At 32.1% G+C, this 27,520-nt stretch overlaps 1 protein-coding gene across 1 annotated transcript in view; it reads right to left on the reverse strand.

The window, feature by feature from the left end:
• Positions 1–27,520, reverse strand: part of LOC108908732 (protein peste-like) — a 60,782-nt gene that overhangs the window by 22,363 nt on the left and 10,899 nt on the right. Inside the window, exons 3-4 of the mRNA XM_023457278.1 lie at positions 12,198–12,633; positions 5,716–5,913 (exon numbers count right to left, since the gene is read on the reverse strand). Of these exons, the coding sequence (XP_023313046.1) occupies positions 5,716–5,913; positions 12,198–12,633 (634 nt within the window). The remainder of the gene's footprint in view (positions 1–5,715; positions 5,914–12,197; positions 12,634–27,520) is intronic.

Genomic DNA, 27,520 nt, shown 5'->3' on the forward strand with positions numbered 1-27,520 from the left:
GAATATATAAGTTTCATGTTTCTGCTTTTGGCTACAAACTCTAGTAGAGAGACACTTTTTATAAATAAGTTTTTATTTTCGAGATCTTAGAATAAGTTTTAATATATTTCCGGATATTTTCAGGCCCTACAGTGCCTATATTAAAAAATAAGAGAAATGTTTTATTTAAATTTTCTTGGTCATCATAATTTTCGCCACATTTTAACTCTGTATCTATTTATTTTCAAATTTTTTGGACTGCGGTAGTAGCTGGTAACATATTTACCACACATCCTGTATATGTTCCATTTCCTTAAATATTTTTTTGCTACAACGAAATAATTGTTTATTTTGTAGCTAGTTCCGAAGACACTTTGGTTTTTAATATTATCACATCTAATTTCGTTAGTTTGCTAATAAAATTCGTTATCTGTTGTTGTAGTCTTAAAAAAACATTGACCTTTTGATAACACCTAACATGTTTACAGTGATGTGACTCTCTTTGTAGCATGAGTAATATGAGCGAATTACTGTGTACGAATAAGAGGGCTTTGCACGTAACGTAAAAATAAAACTGAATAAACTATATTTAAAAAAAAAATGAGTGAAATCAAGAAAAGACCTCGAAAAGTCCTGCGCTGATTGTAGAATAATTGAATTTAATACTTAAAGAGTGGAATAGCGACAGATTGTTGAGGATCCAACGATCTTCCAGAAATTGATAGTGAAGTAGTCTTTGATCACGTTCAATCTTTGAAGGATCTTAGAACATTTTGGAGTCATTTTAGGAATAATCGTAATTATTCCTTTTTTTGTTCGTATTAATAAGAGGAATTAGTCCTAGAAGTTTGTCACGACATTACTTTTCCGTATATTTCAAAATATTAAGAAATAAGAAAATATTAAGAAATATAAAAAGTTTCTTGAGAAGTAAACATTGGTGTATAAAATGATAAAAAATTTTGGGATACTTTTAACAAATCTAAATGAATTTGGAAAGGTGTAAAACAAGAAACATAACAATGTCTCGGAAATAATTGTAAATTATACTATAACTAAAAACCCCAGTAAGAATCATAGCATTTAACAACTTTTTTATTAATATTTTCCCTTAAAATTAATGACATTACGACTGAATTACCCTGTATATACATCTTGCAAATATAGATCAGCCTGTAGAAGTTCCTGGGATAAATAATGATCTGAAAAGTTGAAAATAAGTTTTGACTTTCCGAAAGGATCAGTACTGGGACCATTACTATTTATTTTGCTTGAGAATGATCTTCCAGAAACAGTTTCTGTAATATAATTTACTGATAATATATACCGATATAACATAACAGTAATTTTATTTTCTTCACGTTGGCAACAAAATTTCGATAAAAAAATGATTAAAACAATCAAGATCAAGACTACATTAAATATTCTGTTTCAACTTGGTGTAATTTTTCACTAGATTTTATTGAACCAATCAGCGACTGCATTATTTCGAGAGTGAACGTAATGGTTTGTCATGGTTCATTGTAAACGAATCATTAATATTGGTGACGCTAAAATTTAGGGATTTTTTGCTTACAGCAACAGCTATGCAATATTTGCTGCACTTGGCTAATCTTTTATGAAAGCTCCATTTTGGCAATTTACACAATATTTTGGTTTATACAGGTTATTTATATAAATAACACCAAAAAAATATAAGGGGCATTTCTCTGATGAAAATTAATAGGGGTCTTTGGTATAAAATTTTTTGAAAAAAACTTCCCTGAAAAGTTACGCCCCTCCAAAAATTAAAAATTTTTTTTCTTTTTTATCTTTCATGTGTTTCAAGCTAAAGAAACCAAACTTGGTGAACATTATCTGCCAAAAAAACTATACATTTAAAAATTTTTTCAACCCTGACGTATTTTTGTAAAGGGTTGAAATAATTAATAATTTCCATACAATTTTTTCCTTTTAAAAAATATGTCTAAAAAGCCTCATTCATTTACTAACTTTTTGATATCTTCAAGTTTTTTCGAAAAGTTAGGAATTTATGAAAAAAAAATAAATGTATTGCAATGCATTTTTAAAAAGGTGAGCTCTTTAAGGCGAGTGTATTTTGCCGAAAATATGTGTTTTTTTAATAAAATTTTCTTATGAAGTGCAATTTTATGATTCGCAAGATAGACTAGGCGGTATCTGTTTTGGTTTGGGTGACTCGTATATCCACAGAGATTTTTGGCTTTTTGGTTTTCAAATATCACTAGAAATGAAAATTTTTCTGTTTTTTCTAAACTTGTGCTTAACTTTTGGCGGCACGTTATGTTAAAAAAATTCGAAAAATGTCATATTTTTCTTCCTATTTAATTATTTTTTTTCAAGAGTTGATTTTAGGCGAAAATGGAAAGAGAAAAAATGTTTGTAATAAATTTTTTTACAAAACATGACTAGTTACAAATCGAATGAATCATGATTATCATTGTAAAAATGGAAAAAATCGCCAAAAATGGGGTTAAAAAATTCTTTTAGGGTCTTTAAATTGGGTATAGGACCTTCATACTTGGCTCAAGAAAACTTCATGTTATGGAGAATCATCACACCAAATTAAATCAAAATCAGTTCGATTGATTTTGCATAATAATTTTGCAACCCAGGTTTTGGAAAAAAATTTGCAAATTTTCAAAATATTGCACAGCAAAAACCAAGGACCTTAGATACTTGAAAATTTAATCACATTGAAGGTCTCTCAAGCTTTCAAACGCTTTTTGAAAAATTCGAATCCGTCAATTAGGAGAGCTCTGGTGCTTGTTTAAACATTGGTCGAATTTTTGTACTTATAAACAACTAAAATAACTTTGTGAATATTCAATGAAATCAAATTTTTTAAAGCAGGTTTTAAAAGTAATTGGAAAGACGCTTCTTAAAAAAAAAAACAGATCGATTGGTCAATTAGTTACGAAGTTATAGCCGATCAAAGTTAACCGTCATTTACACTAAATATACCGGGCTAATTTTGCGAAAAATACCTTTGGTATTCCGAGTACTTACCAGGTCTAAGTTTGCAATACTTTTCTTCATTGGTAACCTACTTTAAAACTTGTTTAAAGTTATTTATGCAAGCGAGAAATTCAAGAAAATCGTACGGGTGGAGGTGGTGGGGGAAGCAGAGAGCGCGGCCGCTTCGGCCTGCTCGAATATAAAGCGGCGAGTTCAAAACCGCGACGCGCTTAAACATTTTTAATATCTCTTCTAGAGCAGGGGTCGGCAAGTAATTTTAGGTGGGGTCCGTATACTTTTGAAAATTTTTTAACGAGGTCCAGAAAAAAATTCATATTTCTTACTAATTTTTATTTTAATTTGCACTCAAATTTATTCTGCTTACCAACCATTAAGAACTCAAATCAGTCACACAATTGTAAAATACTAGAAAAAATGATAAGGATGACAGTCAAACGTAAAAAAATGTTTTTAAATAATTTATTTAAGTAATTTATATTTTCAAAAAATTTTTGGCGGTCCAGTATTTTACCTTCCGCAGTCCGGACCTGGACCGCGGTCCGCCACTTGCCGACCGCTGTTCTAGAGGTCCGATTTTGATGATTTCTTTTTAAATCGACGTCTCGCGATTTAAAAAAAAAACAATTAGCGTATTTTCAAATGCCTATCGTTAATAATTATTGGTCAAATTAGTAACATGAGTTAATTCTCATTTGTTTATATTTTAAACTATAAATAATATTTGAATTATACTTTAACCAACTCAAAATCAAAGCAAATATATAACATGTATATATCATTGTAATCAGAAAAAAGAGAGGTATCCAAAAAATCACAAATATAGGTACATGGTATTCTATTTAACTAAACAACATTTGGTTTAAATTCCTGAACAGTCAATTATTTTTTTCTAAATTACTTTCTATAAAATCGAAAGAAAATTTCTTAAAACTTTGGTAGCTGTATGAGTATCATTGAAATATTACTTGAACTGCTCCTGTAGCTATGTTTTAGAATTCATCGAAACGTCCTTTATTTTTTGTCCCAAATTAAATTCTGCATGTCCAAATTAACAGGAATCCAGCTCGACTGCAATTATATAAACCGTCGACAACAAAGTAAAATAAGTAGGTAGTTAAACACGTGGGACTAACTGCTCTATCAAATGCAACAAGCAGGGGTTGCGCTTCCTTCAATTTGCAAAGATTACACTTTTGCACGATTTCGACGAACGAGTCGCTTTAGTTACGTAACTTTAAACGGAAATATACACTTAGATGTGGGTATTTGTAGATTTAAGTATATCACATACATTCAACTACTGTATTCTAGCTGATTCAAGAGGATGGGTACTCCACGAAAAGCAGATAATTACGCAAAAACGATATTCCGATAATAATTGGTGCAATGGTGAAGGCTTATCTAGCAAAATGAAAGAAAACTGTTCGGTTTTATGCTTATATCTTCCTTCATAGCAATGATTAATGGTAATGTAGGAAAGAATAGATAAATCGGCAGATTAATGAAACACCTTTAACATCTATCGGTAAAGAAACGAATCATTTCGAGGAGAGAACAGATGACTGACTTTCAAGTAATTGAATTGGTGAATAATTAATATTTTATTTTTCCGATATTATTTCAGAGCAAAGAAATTTCCCAAAACAGGTCTCCGCTATTATGGTACAATGAATGCCATGAATTTCACTATCACAAATATTTTTGTGGTCTCTACGGCTGATAATGAGACTGATTCCGCCTTGAGATTACAAAATGATATTCACTATACGCTCGTAAGATCCAAGAAATGACTGCGAAATTTTTTTATGTGCAAACAATCAGTGCGTAATATTTGAAATAAGTCATACATGAATTGTTTGGCGATAAGCGATATTAGTAGACAAAATTACAAATTTTATCTTCAATCTATAAACATTTCGATAAATTTATTTACTTTGGATATCCAATATTTACTTGCTCACTTGAAATTGTTATACAACGTGTAACAAGTTTTAAACGAATTTTCTAATAAAGTCGAAATAGAAATAAAAATTAATAATTGGATATATTATTACTGTGTTTTTAAAAACATGGACATGGTATCCGACAAGGAAAAAGTCCTATTAATGTGAAACTAGTTTTGATTCATTTATCGTTGCTCAAAACAAAAATTACGTTTTTGGTTCTGACAACTAATGATCATATAGAAAATCTAAGCAGAGTTTTGAATACTCAGAGTATCGTTATAAGACGTTCTTATCGTTTTAAGATTAATTTTTTTTCCTCTGCAGGGTACTTGATTTTCGCTAAGCTTGAGATAACATTATAAATAATGAATAGACTAAAGATGTTTTCCCTATTCCAAAGAAACCCTCATTAGTGATCCAAATCAAAGGAAAATTTTGCATTTTTATATTAATTTCTTTAAATTATTGTTTGAAAAGCTAAAAACGATAAATCAGCGACAAATTAAAGATAATGAATCAAATTAAAAAAGCTGACAGGCGACATTGCCCAAAAAAGCCCGTGCTTGTTTTGAAAGAGAAGCAACAATTTTGAATTTTTTTTGTTTCCAGTTTTTTAAAATTATTATTTACTACCTTGACTATGCAGTTATTTCTTAAGTTACATAAATATTTAGTTCAAGGAACATAAATATCAGCATTTGATGGGAATTAAGGAAAATTATTATAACTAATTTGATTTAGCTTCGAAATGAACATTGAAAAACCTTAAATTCAATCTAGTTTCCGTGCTTACCCCATAAAATATACCAAATCTGTCCTGAACGTTGAGTACTGGGATGAGGGACAACGTGCTTAAAATTGGTTCCTCATATCCATCAAAGAGAATTTCAGCGGCCGTTTTAGTAACGTGAAGACTAGATATGCTCGACAGTCCCATGGATATCATCCTTTTCGTCCAGTATCCAAAGTTTCGTGCCTTAAAACTAACGGACTGTAAAACAACACAGAATAAATTATAATGTTGCAGTTGCATTTCCGAATATAAACGTGACTGATTTATTTTCAACACTAAATATTGTTATTAAAAAAAGATAGAAATTTTGTAGGCTTTGCCAAGTAGGTACATTATGAAAAAAATTAGTACGCCACTGCGTTCTGCAGAAAACTGGAAGAGGTACACAGGGTGTTGTTTGTTTTGAAGTTTTGTTAAAAATTCCGCAGCTATCTTCGCAAGAAAATATAGTCTGTTTAGAAATGAAAGAAAGTAATAAAAGCTTATTATGTATGCAAAATAAATGTAGTACTGGTGCTTATATTCAATATTTTTATATTATGCATTTTCGGTATAGGATGAGGTGTACTTTTAAAAAAACTTTGTGCGATCGGACTGTACTAAATTGTAGCAGGTAGCTAAAATTTAATCCCCGACAATCCGTCTTTGTCTATGCCGCTTCAATTTCTCGGTCCATTTCTCTTATAAGTAAACAATATAAAAACAGCATTTCAAAACATGAGGCTACTTTAAGCATCATAACCGGGTTAAGAGGGTTTTTAGTAATTCAAATAAAATTATTCAATATTATTATCAAAATATTTATTTAAATTTAATGAATAGACTTTTATTCCACACAAAAATATATGTATTTTGAAAATTCAAATTATGGTGAGTAAATGTAGTGTTGTATAAATGTACAATAAAGAAAATAAAAAAGTAGGTATATTAAAATTCATCCTCTGAATATTCTGATGAATTATCTTCGTCTCCTAGATTGATAACGATAGGTTCCACAGTAACGTCAATTAAATTATCGAGTTCCCACATTTTCTCCTCTTCTTTTTGTACATGATGTATACATCTTTGCCAGTTATCTGCAGTTACTCGTTCCAAGGAATTTTTTAACAAAATTTTCACGTCACTTAATTTAAACGTCGTATTATTTCGCGCTACATCTCCTTTTACCTGCGCCCAGACTAATTCGATTGGGTTAAGTTCACAGTGATAAGGTGGTAACCGTAGTACCGTTATTTGGCGATTTGTTGCCATTTCATCGATAACATATTTTTTCTGATCTTTATTAAGATTGACAAGTGTCAAAAGTTCCTTTTTCACCATATTTGTTTCAAAAGAAATGTTTTTTCCGGATAACCATTGAATTATATCGGCTTTCCTCCAAGCAGTCGTAGGCGTCCGCTCGGTCTGCCGTGAATGGTAACTGGCATTATCCATGACAATTACAGACCCCGGAGGAATAAGATCCAACATCTGTGTAAAATACTCTTCGAAAACATCTGCGTTCATGTCTTCGTGATAGTCACCTGTATTTTTAGATTCAAATAAAAGTAAACCGCCATCTACAAAACCACTGGCACTACCTATATGTGTCACTATTAATCTTCGCCCTTTACCTGAAGGTGCCTTGAACCCTGTTGAAAGTCCATCCAAAAATGCTTGTCGAAAACTTTTTACATTTTTATCTTGCCATACTTTTGTTACAGTATATCCCTCGTTGACCCAAGTTTCGTCTAGATAATAAATATTCCTCCCTTCGTCACGGAATTTTCTAATTGATCTTAAGTAGGATCTTCGCCAACAAATAATTTCATCTTTATCGATAAGAACTGACTTCCTGTTCTGCTTTTCCCAGCAAAAATTCAACTCTCGTAAGACGGCCCATAATTTGCTTCTACTGATTTTTGGCAAATCGTTGTCCTCTGAAAGTTCACTTAAAATTTTGTTTAGCGTTGGTATTTCTTTTTTAAAATAAAATGAGTGTACTTTTCTGCGAATGACATTTTTGAAGAAATCATCTATAACGACTTTTGACCTCCCTGTAGATGATTTTGGGGGATTTACAGTATCTTGTTCATTTTTTGTTTCCTTTAAAAGTCTGTAGATAGTCGATTTTCCAATCCCTGTCATTTTGGAACACTTTTCCACGATGTCGTCAACACTGTTGGTAGGATTTTGGTGTTTCAATGCATTAAATACATTTAATATAATAATCTTCTCATTCTGAGACAGCGCACATCTTTTCACGCATTTAGCAGGTACGTAATCTGATAAGCTCGACATTTTACCCAAACAATATTATATCCACTGGCACAATAGTCACTAAACACAAGTCGAATTTTACTCTACTGCACTAGTACGTTTTCGTATATTCAGCTCTAAGACTGGATTGATCTGTCACAATACACTGGCTCCTGCTCTATGATGTATCCAATAAAATATACTAATGTACACCCATTACCTGTTATCATTAATGTTACCCGATAATTACTTGAAACGAAATATTACCACGCCCATGGCCGGTTCTTATCTCGGGGTTTTATTACTCTCTTTCATTTCCAAACAGACTATACATGATTTTAGGTGATTACACAAAAAATAGTAAATAACTTAAAAACTAGAAGAGATAGGTATAGGGAACCCACACCGTTCGAAAGAGAATAAAATTGTGTATCAGAATATAGAAAAACATACAAGGTGTTCCATTAAAAAAAACGACTTATGAAGGTTTGAAGTTAACTAAACTCGGCATTAAATTTCTAGCACCCTGTATGCAATTAAGCCAGTTTGAAAGTATGGATGGGCAGCTTAGGGGTCTAGCTACCTTCTCTATAAATATTGTTGTTTTAGCTTTCTTAGTATAAAATACACATGGTTTGAAGCTAGTCACTGTTTCTGTCCATTTTTTTGAAAAAAATTAATTATCTCGAAAACGGTTAATTTTAGGAAGAGGGAAACTTCATAAAAGTTCAACTAAAATAATTTATAGGGAGTTTCATTTAAAATAAGCAAGTTAATGGCGACTTCCGGTATAACCGGAAGTGGTACGTGGACGCCATTATTTTAGTTGAGAAGGGCATGCCCAAAAACCCGCTATCCCAAATTTTCAAAATTCAAATCGAAGTAGTTTCTGAAATAATTCTAATGGGCCGTCACCGTGAAACACCCTGTATATTTCTCTATGGAGTGATGGTATGTGATTTTATTATATTCTTAAGCAAAAATATTTGCTTTAGAGTTAGAGCATATAAAAACAATATAAGTCGAGATTGGAATATCAGGCCAGTGACTTCAAATCTTGTTGGGTACCCTATGAATCAAACATCAATACCGGCTGGAGGACTTAATCTCAGGAGCTTCTTTTAAGAAAAAGAGAAAGTGGTCTTTCGAAACGTGAAGAAATCTGTACAAGCGACGTGACAACCAGCACAGAAATTATTAAAATGGGAGCTTCAAAGACACATGGGTGACAGACAATCACTTTCATAACCTGTTTGACACTCATATAAGGCAATCAGCCCTATGCTGTAAAAACATTGAAATTAATTTCAACCTTGAAGTGATTTCAATGAAAATTGATTTGTTCTTCAATTTTGGAGAAAATTGGTATGCACTAAGAACACTTGATTAGAAAACCTTGACATTAAAATTGATTGAAATTTATTTCAAGTGTACTTGTGGCAACGTCGCTATTTGCTATAGGGAGATACTGGTGACTANTGGTCTTTCGAAACGTGAAGAAATCTGTACAAGCGACGTGACAACCAGCACAGAAATTATTAAAATGGGAGCTTCAAAGACACATGGGTGACAGACAATCACTTTCATAACCTGTTTGACACTCATATAAGGCAATGACTTCACTGTTGTAGCACTGGAGATTAGGATACAATATATGTTTTTATTATTCTAGTTTGCGAAATATAGCTTTTGAAGAATGAAGAGAAAGTGACTTCGCTACTGTGTATTATTTTCTTAAGATTGCCGAATAGAAGTAAAAATTTTGCATTTACGATTAACGAATTTGAGGTTCGTGGTAGAAATAGTATCCATCTGTATGGAAACACCATTACATTACTGCCAGTAACAGCAAAAAAAAAAAATAATTGAAAAAAATATTCTTAATCGTTCACAAGATGCTATTGAACAATCGATACCTAATGATCAATTTGACTTTAGAGATGAAACCTCAACTATTCATCCACTTAGAACACCAACTTCAAATAACCAAAGCTTTCGGTCGTATAGTTCTGCTTCAATTCGCGTTATAAGTAAAGCTTTTGATACAGTCTGGTATGCTGGTCTTTTTTTAAGATTGGATGTCCTCATTGTTCTAAGTATCTATTTGACTTACTCAAATAAGAGGAAATTACAGATTAGAATCAGTCAAAACTTCTCTCAAGAATTCTCTCCCTACTTCAAGGTGTTTCACTTTCACTATTCCTATATAATAATTTCTGTCATGCAATTTAATTAGAAAGAAATGCATTGTCAGAGCGAAACATTTTCGTAGTTTAACTTATGAAAACAAAGGAGTGCTCAAGAAAACAACTGCACATATCTACAAAAGACTAGACCTATCCTAGAATATCTTCTTTACTTAATTTCAGCTTCACGAAAATCCTTCCAATGAGCTGTTGTATGATGTTACCAATATAGAACCCATCAATCTAAGACTACAAAAACTATCCTTAAAGTTCTATTAAAACAGTCACAACATGGAAATTTTTCAACCACTTTAAGAAACGAGAAGTGCAACTGAGTGATCTTACAGAAAGCACCCCACATGCTCTCATGAAAGGACTAAATGATCAATAATAACACAGGTCAACATTTGATCTAAGAATAATCACCGGACCTGACCAGGGTACTTATAGGTTTTTTGGATCGCTGATTCCGAATCCGAGGTTGGCTAAGCTCCATCACGTCAGGTTCAAGGTCATTTCAAGGTCAAATGGCCAAAAATGGTCTAAAAAATCTGAAAAAATTCATACGTATGTTTTTGGGGTAGCCGAGTTCAAAGCCGCTGCTATTTTTACTATTCAAAGACATCTAAAGGTCGCGTCAAGGTGATTTGGAGGTCAAATCGAGAAATATGGTCTAAAAATCTGAGAAAATGTATACGTATGTTTTTGGAGTAGCTGAGTTAAAATCCGCTGTCAGTTTCTCCCCTGAAGGACATATGAAGGTCATGTCGGAGTCATTTAGGTCAAATCGAGAAAATCGGTCTAAAAAATCTGAAAAAACATACAGGAGGCTAGCCAGTTAAGGCAATTTTCCGGTCAGTTAGGTAGAAATATAAGCGTGTCCGGCCAATTAAAGCAAGATGACTGAATGTCCCGGCCAGTTAAGGCAAGAACATAAGTGCGTCCAGACAATTAAGTCAAGATGACTGAATGTCCCGGCCAGTTAAGGCAAGAACAGTAACGTGTCCAGCAATTAAGGTGAGACTTTCACCCCAATTACACCTTACTGTTTTTAAAATTGTTTTCAATAAATAAATCTTTTTGTTTAGCATACAAATTAATCGTCAGCTTTGAATCGTTTACGTTTAGTTTCAAACGATCTTCTAATTGATTTTCTTTTATGTTCTACGTTTGTGTCTCTTTTTAAACACCAGCAATAGTCTGCCAACATATTCTTTCCCCAAACACCCTGATATCTTTTCTCAAAGTCACTCAGGTCCTGATGCATTCTTTCACCTTGTCCGTCACTGAATGCCCCTAGATTTTCTGGAACGAAGTTAAGATGAGAATCAAGAAAGTGGAGTTTAAGGTTCATTAAACATCCTAATTTTTGGAAATTCTTTGCCATTGTTGCAACAATATTTTTGTAGTCGGGGTCTTTATTATTTCCTAAAAACTTTTTCGTGACTTCCCTAAATTTTTTCAGATTTTTTATACAGATTTTCTCGATTAGACCTTGAAATGACCTTGATATGACCTTAAAATGACATTCAGATGTCCTTCAGGGGTAAAACTGACAGCAGATTTTAACTCAGCTACTCCAAAAACATACCTATAAATTTTCTCAGATTTTTTAAACCATATTTCTCAATTTGACTTCCAAATCACCTTGATACGACCTTTAGATGTATTTGAATGGTAAAAATAGCAGCGGCTTTGAACTCACCTACCCCAAAAACATACGTATGAATTTTTTCAGATTTTTTAGACCATTTTTGGCTATTTGACCTTCAAATGACCTTGAACCTGACGTGATGGAGCTTAGCCAACCTTGGATTCAGAATCAGCGATCTAAAAAACCTATAAAAGCCTATAAGTACCCTGGTCAGGTCCGGTGATTATTCTTAGATCAAATGCTGACCTGTGTAATTCATGAAGACAAAAACAAAATGACATTAATAGAGAGTTTCTCTTCTTCCCCTTTTTTTATGCATTTTCTTTTGGGAACCGCATGTTTCCCTTTTTTTAAAGTATCTTTTATTTGTTCAATGAAATACATATATTTTTACTGTTACTTACCAAAGGGACAACGTTAATAGTAGATATCACATCGCTTAAGTTCCTAACACTATTTTCTTCGTCGAAAAAATATAGCTTCCTATGCCTATAACTAATCGTGTAATTGTCATGCCAAGTAATATTGACTTTTTCTTTAATTTCCTTGAACCTATAAGGTCCGACTTCTTCGAATTCAGGTTTAACTGAAAGGTTGCCGATTTGCTCCGGGTTCGTCCAGTTGAACAAGTAGATTTCCATTATCAAGGGAGGGTCGTTGGTCTTCCATACGTTGAAGGGTTTGGAGGTGGGATTGAACTTTAACGCGTCTTTTAGTATGTACTCGTATATCCATTCCGAGAAAATGAATATTGAAATACCTATCCCGATTAGTGCCACTCCTCCTAACAGCAAGCATATTTGGCTGCACAGACGACGCTGGGTCTTCATTTTCGGAGTTCTGGAAATAAAAAGAAACCATAGATTACCTTAAGCAGAACACATTTCTTGTATTGGATGGTCTTGTAATCTATTAGCACCTTTCCTTCGGGTATATTTATGAATTCTTTGGAATGGACTGTTTTTCCGAATGTTACATTTTCAAAAATAAAATTTTATATTGGTCCAGATATGTTGATGATGTATTAATTTGTTGGAATGATAATTTTGTTGAAATAAATGAGCTAAACAATAGATTAAATAAAATTTGCCCGTTAATATTAAAGTAACGTTGGAAAACGAAATTAATAAGTCTTTTAATTTTTTTGATTTAACAGTTTCAAAAATAATAATTCACATAAATTTAAAATATTTAGAAAACCTCATACGACATAAAATTTGAAGAAAAACCCAAAGACGTAGAAATTCTGTTTAAAATGAAGGCATTGATTGCCCGTCTACCACGTCACTGGTGGCTCTAGTAAATCATTACTAGGGTATTTTTAAAAGACATTATATTATCATAAGACATACTCAATTTGATTTCATTGTTACTTGATGTCTTTTAGATATCACAAAAAACTACCAAAAAAAATGTATTCGCCAAAGTTAGTACGTTTAAAAAGGAAACACCCCGTATATTTTTAAATTATTTATTTTTGTCATTGGACGAAGATAACAGAAATTTGACGACGGTTCTACTACTTCCAGGAAATATACAATTTTAATAAATATGCTGCAGATAGCGTATTAGTGATAAACACATTTCATTTCAAGTGCTATTTACAGGTACGTCTGCATAAGGAAAAAATATTTAAAGTAAATTTTTTGATGATCTAATCTGTTATTTATATTTCCCCGAATCATTATATAGATAATGCGATTGTATGAAAAAATATACTAAATTTTAAAGATGAAATTACTTTTTCTACAATTTCGGAAAATGTCGGCAATTAAATTCTGATAAAATTAAAACTTACTTCAACAATAAGATCAAGACTACTTCAAAACGCAACGTTTAGTTTTACCGGCTCATGATTGGTGTAATTTTTCTTGCCCTTTACCCTCAACTGCAAAATTCTAGCAGCGACATCTCTGTTAATTTTTATTTAATTTTTTTTAATGAATTATTTTTTTCAATCAAAACGTAATATTTTCAAAAATATGCTTTCTAAACCGCTTAAACTTGTATAATATATTGTTAGCGCATAAAAAATGTAACTTGTAGAAGGATTACTTTTAATTTTAAATCTCGTGAAAAATTCATCAGTTTTTATACTGATTTTTTTTCTGAAAAAGCGAATTAACAGTTTTATTTTGATCATAACTGTTAATTTTAAGTTAATGACTTAGTCAAGTTCATTTTAAAGATTTTTTTTAATGTTCTGTGCAGTTTTTTTCAAAAATAGAATTTTTTTTTTAGTTATTTTACGTTAAATGTTTCCAATTTAGTTTCCGGCGGAAATGAAATTATCTTCAATCAGCCGTATGTTAGCAACTATTGCACCTACATAAATGAAAAAGAACATAATCTTTTTCTTTTTCTATAAGCTTCATTTCCTTCGTTATGTTTTTTTTTTCATAGAATGTCTATTTTCCGAGTTATTCGAGAAAAACTACTGAAAAACGTCTTTTTTAATAAAAAATGTACATTTTCAATCTCCAATAACTCAGAAAATATTGACTATTGAACAATGTTCATAGGATACTTTATGCTTAAAATTGATTGCTTTATCGATTCCTGGGTTATTTTCAATATTTTATTTTCCACCCCTTAGAAGGGTGGCTTCCACCCCCTGATCAAAAGCGTTCATCGAAATTTCCAGACGCAAATATTGACTATGATACTTTCTTAAACCGAAATGTGCTATTGTCGAAAGATTTGAAACCAAACACTTGCATTTGCAAAGAAAATCTACGGGCAGACCAACTGTACTTACAGAAAATGTCATCGATAAATACAGCAAAGAATATATTAAAGTCTAACAACGTTCGTATCAAAGTTGTCTGCTCAAACAAATATTTTTTTTGTCAAGTGCCTGCAAATATTCACAAATTTAGTTTGTCTCTAAAACATTTTAAATTTAAAATATTTATTTGAATTTGAGATTAGATTGAAGTATAGTTAATAACCCAAAATTTTCACTTTAGGGTTTCAGTTGGAACGTCATAAAGCTTTAAAAAAACAACTGCATTTACATCCATACAAGGCAACTGTTGTATAGGAATATTTCCCATAAATTACGGAGGGCGGTTACAGTACTGTGAGCGACATATAGAAAACATGAATAACAATTTGTTGCACTTGTCGTTTTTAATGACAAAGCATGGTTTCACATATCAGGTTATGTATAGGTATAGCCAAAATTACAGAACCTAGGCTACAGAAAATCCGCACACATTTGTAGAAACAGATTTACATCCCTTAAGACTGGGCGTTTGTGTAGCGATGTGAAGAATATAACAGAACCAACCAACAACTGCAAAATGTGTGAAAATATGTACAAAGGAGTAAATTTATGAATTTGAATTTGCAGCGAAGAGCAATGATTTGTAAATTAATATAATTTTTTCGTAATGTTATTCTATCTATAATAAAAATTAAACTGTCTATGTTTATTTTACTCTGTATTTAAATAAAAGTAATAATAAACTGTTATAGGTTCACATCATGTTCATCTTGTTTTCATAGTAGGTTTGCAATTTGTTCAATGACAAGTGAAGTTAGATAATTTTCTTCTTTTAATAAAGTTGAAAAAAGTACGTTTCGAAAATATGTAGGTAATACTAAATTAAGTTTAATATCGATAGTTCACGTCAATCAATTTTTAAAAAAATCATTTGATTACATGTAACCCCTTCAACCACTCCATTATCATCAGAATTTCTGGCAGCAAGACACATAATCAGAGGAGATTTGCCATTTTAGATGTATTTCATATAACATTACCTGTAAACTGAAAACGGACTGAGATATGCTAATGGAAAATGTTCCAATCAAGTGATTGGTATTAATAAAATGGGAAGCTCCACAAGAGAAATCGCTTCATATTAAAAACTGCCACATCCGAAAGACGACGCGGGCAATTATTTCAGACGCCGTTAGCTGACAGGACATTTGAGACACAACCATCGACTTCAGGAATGGGAAATCTCGAAGAGTTGCCGATTTAAGCGACGAAAAATTGCCAATATCAAGAAAATATAAGTATCCAGAAAATTCTCCAAAATTATTTTCTGTCACCGCACATTTAACTTTCGTCGATAAATTAGATATCACAGGTTGTTATTTTACAGTTTATTCTTCTGTTAATGAATAGATTCTTTCCTTTCGTATATTACTATAATAAACAAAATACTTGTATACGCCTTTGTGTAATGTTTAGGGTATTAAACATGAGCAGTAGATTGCAAAAAATATAACGTGCAACTCACATAAAAAGGAAAATTATTATTAATTAAACTTTGATAATCATGTAATATGAACCTCATTTTGTCGTTGTTTGATATGACATAGTAATTTTAAGACACGTGTTTAAAAATTATCATACAACCTCGAATAAATAAAAAAAAATTAATTGTTGTTTATTTGTGGGATACAGGATATCAAAAAGACAAAATTTCGATCATACGAGGTCTGTTCAGAAAATAACCGAACTTTATTTTTTAATTTTATTTTTAATTTTATATATTACTGGTTTTTGTCTTGTTCAAGGAGTTGCCGACAAACGTCCCCACGATTTTCTTTCTATTGTTCAGTCATCAAAAGAGGAACAATTTTTGCTGCGAACTCGATTCATGTTCAATTTTTTCATTTAAAAGTTCATGGCATGATCCAATTGAGATCCTAACCTCTTCTGCAATTTCTCTGGCAACCTATCGGCGATTTGCAGGCACCAGATCTTTGACTTTCTGAACACGGGAGTCATCAGTTGAAGTCTAGGGCCTTCCCGGCGGTCGAAGATCCTCTTCAATTGACTGACGACCACTTTTAAATCGTGAAAACATTCCGTACGACCCAGAGCATCATCTTGTTTCAAAAGTTGAAACGTTTCCGTCTGTCCATATTTTGTACACCATAATAAAATGCCTTCCCCGAGAAAAATGCACCAAAATAAAATGCCTCCGAAAATCCACAAATTTTTCGATACGACAAAAAATTTCCAAAATATCCCCCTAAATGCCCTAAATGCCACCGAAATGTCTCCGAAATGCCAGAAATACCTGAAAATGCCTCTAAATGCCAGGAAATACCTCGAAATGCCTTGTTTTTAGCATGGTATCACCATTTTCTGTCCTAATTGTGTTACTCATCATAGTTATACATATAATAAAAATAAATAGTGAAAAAATGGGAAACTAAAAACTCGGCAATAGGAATGTACATAGAAGATTGAACTATGAAGTTTTTAAACAGAAACTCGCCCAAATTCATAACACATATTAAATACCAGAAAAGATATTCAAACGGGTAAGTACATGCAAAGTGAAAAAACTGTTTTCCTCACTTATTTGTTTAAATAGAAAAGTTAGCTAATAAAAGTTTTTTCCTTTAGACAATTTTACAATAATCTCTCGGATAGGACTTTTTTCGAGTAAAAACTTTATTTGCTTGGCCTATAGGTACATATAATAATAATAATAAGTGACAAGAAAAAGGGATAAGAGTTAGAAAAAAAAGTTATAAAAGAAGTAAAGCATTATATTTTACATAAAAATAATCTATTCACTTTTTCTTTTACAATTATTAAAATTAACAGTTAGTTGTCTAAAAAACATAAATTTTAATGATTTAACAACACTAAAACAACTGTTTTTTCTATACAATTCGATTCATTATTTAAAATAACGAAAAGTTGCTTTTGAATTTTTTTTTACTTTCAATTTTCAGGCAGGTACAAATTTATTGATCTCTTGATCTTTATTTAGCTCCTACGACATTGCTACGACAAAGATAAAAAATTACGTTCACTATTATAGCACACTTTTTCATGAGACGTCGATTTTGAAACTAGTAACTAAGGAAAATTTCTAAATTACTATTAAGACTTTTTACTGATATATTTTGCAAAAATGTATTTGGCATAAACTAACCGCAATGACAATTGCTGTATTTTTCATTGATACTTACACTCACATCTCAAATTACGTGAATATACACTGCCGATATTAAATATGATTCAACACATGAATGAATTGCTACTGCGTTGCTGATTGATGATGGCAGACTGGCTCTAGTTTGGCGGTTTATCGCCAAAAGCATTGACCTATTAGATAGATACCGACGAAAGTGCAAAAGAGCGGAATTATTTACATTTTCGGGATACGATAAGCTCGATAGAAGTATTACATACAAATGACAAACACTAATTGCTCAGATATAAATAACGGAAATTTAAAAGTTGAGCATGTGGATATTTTTCAATTAAAGCGCAACGACAGCAGAAAAGGTTCATGGAACATCAGTTTTTTCAAATCTTATCACCGTAAAGCAATGGTGTACTATTTTATTTAGAAAAATATACCACCGATACCCTGTACCTCCGCCAGTGGAGCATGTAAAGTTTAGGAAAAGCCCTCAGATTTTGACCAATGTTTACATAAATACAAGCGCCCAATTTCAAATTATTTCCCTTAATAGTTTTTAATTATTTAAAAAAATAAAAAATATTTTTTGAAGGTAAACACCCTGTAGGTATTTTTTTAATGAAGCGTCCTAGATAAAAAAAAAATTGGGAAAGACTCCCCAGAGAATACGAGGTTTCATATTTGGTCGTCATTTGTGAAGCACCCTGTATAATGATGTGTATTTTGTATTTTGTATTTTTTTCATAAATAATAGTCCTTGATTAATCCAATTGGCTAGTGTCATTTTATTTAAAAACACCGTTTTTGCAAAAAAACAATTGACAAAAATACAAATAAATTTCAGGCCCTTATAGGCATTAAATCACTAGTACAAAAACTTATTAAAAATCAAATATGTCATTGGATGTCATCATCTCACCTTACTCTTAATCTCTACCTAATTTACAGAAGTACAGATTTTCCAAAATTAATAAATGATGTTATATGTAATTTTTTTAATCAATTGTCTGGATATATCAAGAAAGAACTACATGAAAGATAATAATCAAAACTAAGCCAAACAACTTAAAAAATTGATTATATCTAAACTGTGTTCATAAACAATACATATTTGTCCTATTGAATTTATAAAATAAAATGAAAGAATAAGTTCTCGTTTGATGAGAATTTAGAAAAGTAAGTATATCTTGAACTGCGGAATTTGTTTTAAATTTAAACAAATTTTGTCGTTTAATCTTATCAATTTTTCCAGTTTCGAAATATGAATAAGTGATGTATTTAGTTACATAACATTACAAACATTAAATGATAGTAATCATTTTAAGCAATATTTATATTTACAATAGAAACACGGTTCATGATACAGATACCTACACCAGGTGTTCTAAATTGTCAAGTAGTAGTCTGTCAGGTGTTGATTTTCTATGACACGTATTTTATCCGGTATTGATTAATTGCGATTGAAATCTAGAAAATCCAATGAAATAAAGAAATATTGATTAGAACATATTATTATCTTCGGCCGATTACTGAATCTATTGATAATAGGATTTAATAAAAGTGTTGTTGCCATTAATATTTTGGGATTGCCAAACAACAATGTACAATGTTTTTCGTTTGTCATATTTTAGGAAGATATTATATTTTCGAGGGTAATACCGTAAGAGCTCAGATTTAGCCAGATATTTTTATGTTGTTTTCGAATATTTATATACTGTCGTGGCAATTTAACGACAGGCGTTTCGGCGTAGCTCGAGTGATTTTGTCGAAAACAGTTGGAGTTACTTACGAAAAGTAAGTACGAGAAAACAAACGTACAAAAATATCTGGCTCAAAATCTAATCTCGAATAGTATTTGGTAAGACAATCTCATGAATAATAATAATGTTAAAATTTAGTTAAAATTTTATTTAAAAGTAGACAACGAACGCGTATTAGTCATAAATAGATTGTTTTAAGTGAACAGTTATTAAAATCATAATTATTGTAAATAATTGGTCCTGTTAACGTTGACTCTATTAATGATTCTCTGGATGCTAATTGTATGGCTGATTTTGAATGAGCTGTTGACAGTGACTCCATTATTCAAAGGTTTATTTCGAAGATTTGTTACAAAATTTGAGTGATGGTTGAATTGTAACGAGCGTTCAAATAAAAACGTGGTCAAGTTGGTTCTGAAAATTTGGACGTAGGGCGTAGCGTATAGCAAATGAACTTAAACGTCATCTGTCAAAGCGCTATATCGCCGCTATCAATTTGAATATTTTCGTTTTAAAAAGCGTTTAAAATGGTGTTTTCTCAAGAACAAAAAGTGTTTATCATAGAGTCCTACTTTAGAAATGGACGCAAGATTGATGGAATATGGAAGTATTCTATTGAGGAATGTTTCATAGAATTTCAAAATCAATTTCCCGGCGTTGTTGAGTACAAAATTTTTCAAAGTGCAGTTCAGCGTTGTGTTAATGTTTTTCGTGAAACGGGCAGTGTAACAAGAAAAGAAGGAAGCGGCCGACCTAAAAAGCGGACTGAAGAATTAAAAGAAAATGTCCAACAAATAATGGAAAATGCGCCAAGAACTTCTGTACGTGTTTTATCACAAATGGTGGGAGTATCAGTCGGTACCTGCCACACAGTGTTAAAAAAAGATTTGCGTTTGTTCTCCTATCGTTTAACTTGTCAGCAAGAACTTCATGAAGTTGATTTTCCGCGACGGGCTGTATTTTGTGAATGGTTTTTAAACAACTACGGTGAACTTCATAATATCACCTTTTTTTCTGATGAAGCCTGGTTTCATTTAAGTGGTTACGTAAACTCACAGAATATGAGAATGTGGTCTTCTGAAAAACCAGATAACTTTTTTGTCGAGGGCCCTCTACACGCTCAAAAAATTGGAGTTTGGTGTGCTCTCAATCGAAGGAGGATTTATGGACCTATTTTTTTTAATGGTACTCTTACTGCGCAAAGGTATAGAGAAGAAATTATCGCTCCTTTTGTTAACCAGCTGGAAGAAAACGAAATTACAAACTTTTACTTTCAACAAGATGGCGCAAGGGCACATACGGCAGGCGAGACGATGAATATGTTGAGGGAAGTTTTCCAAAATCGACTAATAAGTCTCAATGCTGAACATGAATTTCCACCGAGGTCATGTGATATTACGCCGTGTGATTTCTTTTTGTGGCCTTACCTTAAAAACACTATTTTTGAACTGCCTATTCCTGATTTAAACCATCTGCAGGCTCGACTTATAGACAAGATTCGTGAAATTAACAATACCCCGAGCATCTTAGAAAATGTCTTTAATTCTTTGAGGAACAGGTGTGAAAAGTGCTTGGAACAAGGAGGGGGACACTTTCAGCAGCTGCTTTAATTTATTGTTATAACAAGGAGGGGGACACTTTCCGCAGCTCCTTTAATTGTTTGTTATTGTTATCACGATTATTCTTTAAAATAAAGTTATATAGTCATTAACGTTATTGAAACTGACAGCTGCTATACAGCTCGTTGAGAAATGAGGTTAAGTTGGTCGCTATAAGCTACTCCCTACGTCCAATGTGTCAGAGCCAACTTCGACCACGTTTTTATTTGTACGCTCGTTATATAAGATTTTATAGAATTTGCTGAAGAATGTCAGTTATCTTATTTTTGTCCATTAACACCTGATTTGTAAATTTGATACTACTTTGAAGTAATGTCAATGATTAGAAATTTTTTTATTTTTCGCGTCAAACCCAATTTTTTCAGCTGATATTTATGTCCACTTAAGAATTTCATTGATTCCTATAGGAATATTTTTGTATCAACTTTTTGATGTACTATAATTTTTCCAAAAAGGATTCGGAGTTAGAAACAGTCTGTCAGTTGAAATATAATCTGTTCTGTGTGATAAAATTTTGCAAAATAGTCTTACTGGACAGATATCAAAATTTTCTATATATTTCATTAGCCGTTTACTCTAGCATCACTTTTTTTATCCATTTTGACATGTTTTTGGAAACAGTATTATATTTAATGCGATCAGTCAACTCTCCATTACTAGATTTTTCTTTCTTAAAATAACGTATTTTGCAATTATTTATTATATTTTGATATTTGTAATAGAAAAGTCTTATACGAAAAAGTAATATTTTTGCGTTTTTTCTTTCGTAAATTAAAGTTCAATTATGTATCAAAATATTTTCTCTGAAACGGTCCTGTCCGTGTGCTGTACCATGAGTTACGTGCTGTAGACCAGCCGCCTAAACAAATCGTCGTTGAAAGATAGACAGATACTTCTCAATTTTTGGGGAATTTTTCAATGCAAAAGTACAAACTAAGAAAAATAGATATTAAAAAAAATAACTGATATTTTCTTATTAAAATAATTAATAGTTATTACTATCTTAAATGGATTGTTGTTACTGCAAGAGTTTGCAAACAAAACCACATCCGTAAGCATCTGTGTAGTTGCCAACTGCTTGCACTGAACAAACTCCATTAAAATATGGAACAAAATGAAATAAAACTTACCATTTCTAGAGAAAATGTTGAAATTGATCCCCGTTATCGCGGATACAGGCATGGCACCGACGCACCCAATTTTGGCGAATATTTTCACAAATTCCAAGTATTCCCCTAATTGTGTCAGCAGCTTCAAGTATACGGTTTCGTAATTCTTCCACCGTAGCAATTGGAGTATTGTAAACCAATGACTTCAAGTGACTCCAAAGATAAAAGTCCAATGGAGTTAGATCGGGTGGCTGAGGTGGCCACGGTACAGGACCAAAGCGTACAATCCATCGCTGAGGAAACATTTCATTCAAAAGTGTCGTTACTTCTCGAGTACTGTGTGGAGGAGCCCCATCTTGAAGATAAAACATGCGTGCCCGAACTTGTAATGCCACATCGTCCAATAATTTAGGCAACCGGTTCTCCAACAAGTCAGCATATGTTGGTCCATTTAGTCGTCCTTCAAAGAAATAGGGACCCATAAGTATATCGTCTATTATGCCAGCCCAAACATTTACCGAGAACCGATGTTGAAAATGAGTTTCCCTAATCGCGTGAGGATTTTCATCGGCCCATATTTGTATATTATGGAAATTCCCTTCATCACGAGTAAATGTCGCCTCTTCTGTTACACAAACATAAGCAGGAAAGTCTACTTGTTTGCACATTGCCGTAAAAACCATCTGCAAAAACTCATTCGTTGCTCACAATCCGGGGGTAAAATCTATTGAACTTGTTGCAGATGATAAGGGTGCAACAGCTGGCGCCTTAAGATATGTCCGGTGCGAGATAAGGTTCCTACTTGCTATGCGAGTCGTCGAGTACTAATTGTGAGGTCTTCGTCAAAAATTTCCAACATTGCATCTTCACCACTAAAGTTCACTTGCTGACCACGTTCTTCTCCTCGAGGAATAACACTTCCCGTATCTCGCAGCCGCTGAACGCACTGTAGGAATGTATTTACACATGGGGGTGATGTTGTGACCAGCGTTCCCGGTACAACCTACTCGCCGCGAGCGCATTTTCTCCGGCTGCACCATACACTAACACCATATCGGCACGTTCGGAAATAGTAAATGCATTGTTTTCTCGGTTCATTTTAAAACTAGTTTGCGCACAAACTAAAAATTAAGCAAAGTAAGAAATAAGAATCTCGTCTTTAATGTAATCGGCACGCTAGTCTTATTGTTTACTTCTTTATAAAAATTACACTGTCGTGGAATTACAAAACAAATACTTTTGTCTGGAATCTTTCATTTTTTAACACTGATGGGTCGATGGACGATGCTTAATATTTAATAATTAACTGAATAAAGAATTCAATTCAAATACAAAATCAGTTGATTGCACAAATTTTTTGACAATGTAACCTAACCTTCATTTAGTATTACTAGTATTAGATTATACCGACTTAAATTATAAGGTTGTATCTCGGGTCGCATAAAAACATTTCCAAAGTTTTTAATAAATAACACAGGGCCGGCCTTCATTTTCGTTGAGTAAATGAACTTTAATTTACAAAAAAAAAACGCGAATATAGAACTTTTTCGTATAAGAGTTTTCTATTACAACTATCATCAGGAAGCTGTAGTTTAATTTTTATAGATTATTCACGCCACATCCTGTAGTTATTTTCGGCTTATTTCTGTAAGTCTCTGGTTTATTTTAGATTTTAAAAAATAATTAAAAAATGGCCCCTTTTCCGAATAAAACAAGAGATTTTTTTATTACAAATGACAACCGGATTATTCGTACCTACTTATCTAATTTTCAAAATATTCAGTGGCGCCGAAATTCTAGTTTTTTTATAACGGCACTAATTGTCAAATTTTTGTAGCTAACCGGCAAATTTTTTACGGATTATTTTAATAAGTGTATATGATATACATTTTTTACAAATTTCAACACTCTGTATCTCGAAAATGAAGCTTTTCGGGCACATATTATTTATAAGAACTCTTATTGATTTGTGACTTCCACCATTACAGTTTGGCCTAGTATATCATTAACATCCTGTATATTTAGTTTGTTTTCATTGTTGTCTACTTGAGTTCCCTTGATTTATTGAGATCTGTTATAAATTTTGCATAAATTACGTTTATATTTTATAAATCTATGAGGTAATAGTTTATTAAAAATAACGAGAACCTTACTTCGAGTTAAATTTAGCAGGAAAATATGATCCAGTTTGATCCAGTTACGCAAACGACCATAACACAAAACTGAGCCAGTGCAAAGGAAGTTTTTTGTGCCCCTAAATTGCACCTTATTGCCGTGATAATAAACCAACAAAACGCAGTAAACTCTGTAATAAAGGCCTGGAGGATTTCATTCCAAATTGGAGCCATTAGGCCATTGCAGTGCCGCGAACTGAATCATACGAGTAGGCAATGGCGTGTGGGTACACGACACTGTAATAAAAATAATTGTGTCGTTGGTGCATAATGAGTTCGCTTAATAGTTAAATTGGTCGCTTTTGTCAGAGTCATTTCTCTGGGTGACAGCAAAAATTGCTAAAGAGGTGGAAAATGTCTGATGCTCTGTAGTTTAACATCTGGAATGTGTTTTCTACTATAATCCTTTAGATGAAATATTTTAATTTAATTGTCTGAATTTTTCATTCTTTGTTTTTTTTATAATAGGAATTTGAGTGTCATTGGATGGACGTTTTAAAACTGGTCTCGAGATAAAACGCTTTGTGATGAAACGTTGAAGATTTCATCGACGTGGTTAAGGGAATCCAACTAGATCTAGATGATATCCTGGGAAAGAAGAATTTGATCGGAGGCTCATCAGATAACGAATATTAGAATTTAAACCAGGGCGGATCTGTTTTGAGGTGAATGTGAGAGGGTGCAAGAAAGTTTTTACCTTGAGTACAACTCACATCATAAAAGTGTAGATCGCTAGATCTGGGCGAGGTCCGGAACATTTTCAAAATTACAAAAATGTTTAACAAATTTAAAAAAATACCAATTTTATCTGAGTTTTTACTTATATCTTGGAACCTATGCATTTTGGAAGAATATTGAAGAGGAAAAAAGTTTTAGAATTGAATTTTGCACAATATACTGTAAGTTAAAAATGTTTATATTTACTACCGATGTTGCAAAATAGCAATAATTGATGAAAAAAAGGCAAAATAATCAAGTTTTGTTGGATATTTTTTTTAAAATATTTTAATTGCTCGGAGGGCATTCTAATTTCCGTAAAAAAAAACTTTAGAATATAATAAAACAACACACCAAATTTAATTAAATTCGGTTCTATAGTTTTCGCAAAACAATTTTTTGAAATAAATTTTGAAAAAAAATTTCGAATTTTCAAAATGTTGCACAGCCTCACATCTAGATACTTCAAATTTTTTTCATAGAAAAGGCCGCTCAACCTTTCAAATAGTTTTTGAAAAATTGAAACGGTTGATTAGGACAGCCACAATAAAGGAGGAGGGCCCCTAAGACCGGTTTTTGGCCTAATTTATTTTTGGCTGAGAAAATCTGATTTTTTTTTAGTACCTACTAGCAATACTGAATCCTCCCTAAACGGACCAACCCCCTCACCCTCCTTTCCCCCTCCACCCTCTTAAATGCCGGGGAAACCATCGCTTATTAGAGGAGGAATCTTTAAAGAGCTTAGAGATGCGGAAGACATTCAATTCCTATGAATCTTACATATGAAGAGTTTTTTGGGTCACGATCACGAATCTGGTCTCAGAATCACGAAATTCAAAATGGCCGATCCAATATAGCGGACAAGAAAATTGAAATGTCTACAAAATGCATGAATTTTTTTGTAATGGGTTTTTTTGGGTCTATGATTACGGATCTGGACTCTAATCACGAAATTCAATATGGCGGACAAAAAATTAAAATGTCTATAAAATGCATGAATTTTTGCGCAGAATTACGAAATTCAAAATGACGTATTCCATATGCCGGACAAAAAAATTAAAAAGATCTTCATAATCCTCAAAAATTTGTTTATAGAACCTTTTTTGGATCACTGATTACAATTATGAATTCAGAATCACGAAATTCAAGTGGCTAATCAAATANGGCATCTTATTATGATATTTGTAATCGGATCAAAGGCTTGTTTACGCTAGAGTTCGAGAGAGACTGTGAATAATAGGTGTAATGTTTTTAGGACGTAGAATAATTTAGGCGACGGTCGGAATTATGTTTCTGCGCATATGAAGGTCAAAGCTCATAAGATTTTAAAACATCTCTACTATTAACTAAAAATCCCTAAACTCAGTGGTGTAGTTAAACGGGTTAGAAGTAATTAAGTAAAATAGTTTTTGAAATTGGTTTAGATGAACTGTTGGTATTAAATATCACACATACAATTTAGTATTAGATACTTACGAAACATACTTTTGTTTTTTCTTTGAAATGCTCTTAAATTTATGAAAAAACTTAACTTGTTTTTTTTTTATTTACAGAGTAAAATAAAAAGGGACAGTTTATTGTTTCTTATAGATAAAATAGCATTTTAAAAAAGTTATTAATTTACAAACCATTGCTTATGCACTGTGTCGCAAAATGATGAAACAAATTCCGTATTTCTTCCAGTTGAAATTTAAAAAAATCGCTGAAACATGACGTGAGAGGGGACAAGCAAATTTTTTCTGGATTACCTTCAGTACAACTCACATAATAAAAGTGTAGATCCCTAGATCTGGGCGAGGTCCGGAACATTTTTAAAAATTGCAAAAATGTTAAAAAATTTTAAAAAATACCTTTTTTTTACTTATATCTTGGAACCTATGCATTTTGGAAGAATATTGAAGAGGAAAAAAGTTCTAGAATTGAATTTTGCACAATATACGGCAAGTTAAAAATGTTTAAATTTATTACCGATGTTGCAATTGAGGAAAAAAAGGCAAAATAATCAAGTTTTTTGGATTTTTTTTTATATTTTAATTGCTCCGAGGGCATTCTAATTTTGTTAAAAAAAAACTTTAGAGTAGGTATAGTAAAACAACACGCCAAATTTCATTAAATTCGGTTCTATAGTTTTCGCAAAATAATTTTTTTAAAAAAATTTTGAAAATGTTGCACAGTCTCAAATAAAGCATCTAGATACTTGAAATTTTTTTCACATAGAAAAGACCGCTAGACCTTTCAAATGGTTTTTGAAAAATTGAAATCGGTTGATTAGGACGGCCATAGTAAATTTTTAAAGTTAACACCCTTTTTTTATTTTTAAACAATTATATTACATTTATCAATTTTTCAATTTAGTTTTTTTTTCAAAAATTATAATTTTAAATTACTATATTTTTCTTAATTTTATCTGCATTTAACGAAAAAAATTAATTTCCAAATATT

Source organism: Anoplophora glabripennis, unplaced genomic scaffold (genome assembly GCF_000390285.2).
Source record: "Anoplophora glabripennis isolate ALB-LARVAE unplaced genomic scaffold, Agla_2.0 scaffold29, whole genome shotgun sequence".
Lineage (NCBI taxonomy): Eukaryota > Metazoa > Arthropoda > Insecta > Coleoptera > Cerambycidae > Anoplophora > Anoplophora glabripennis.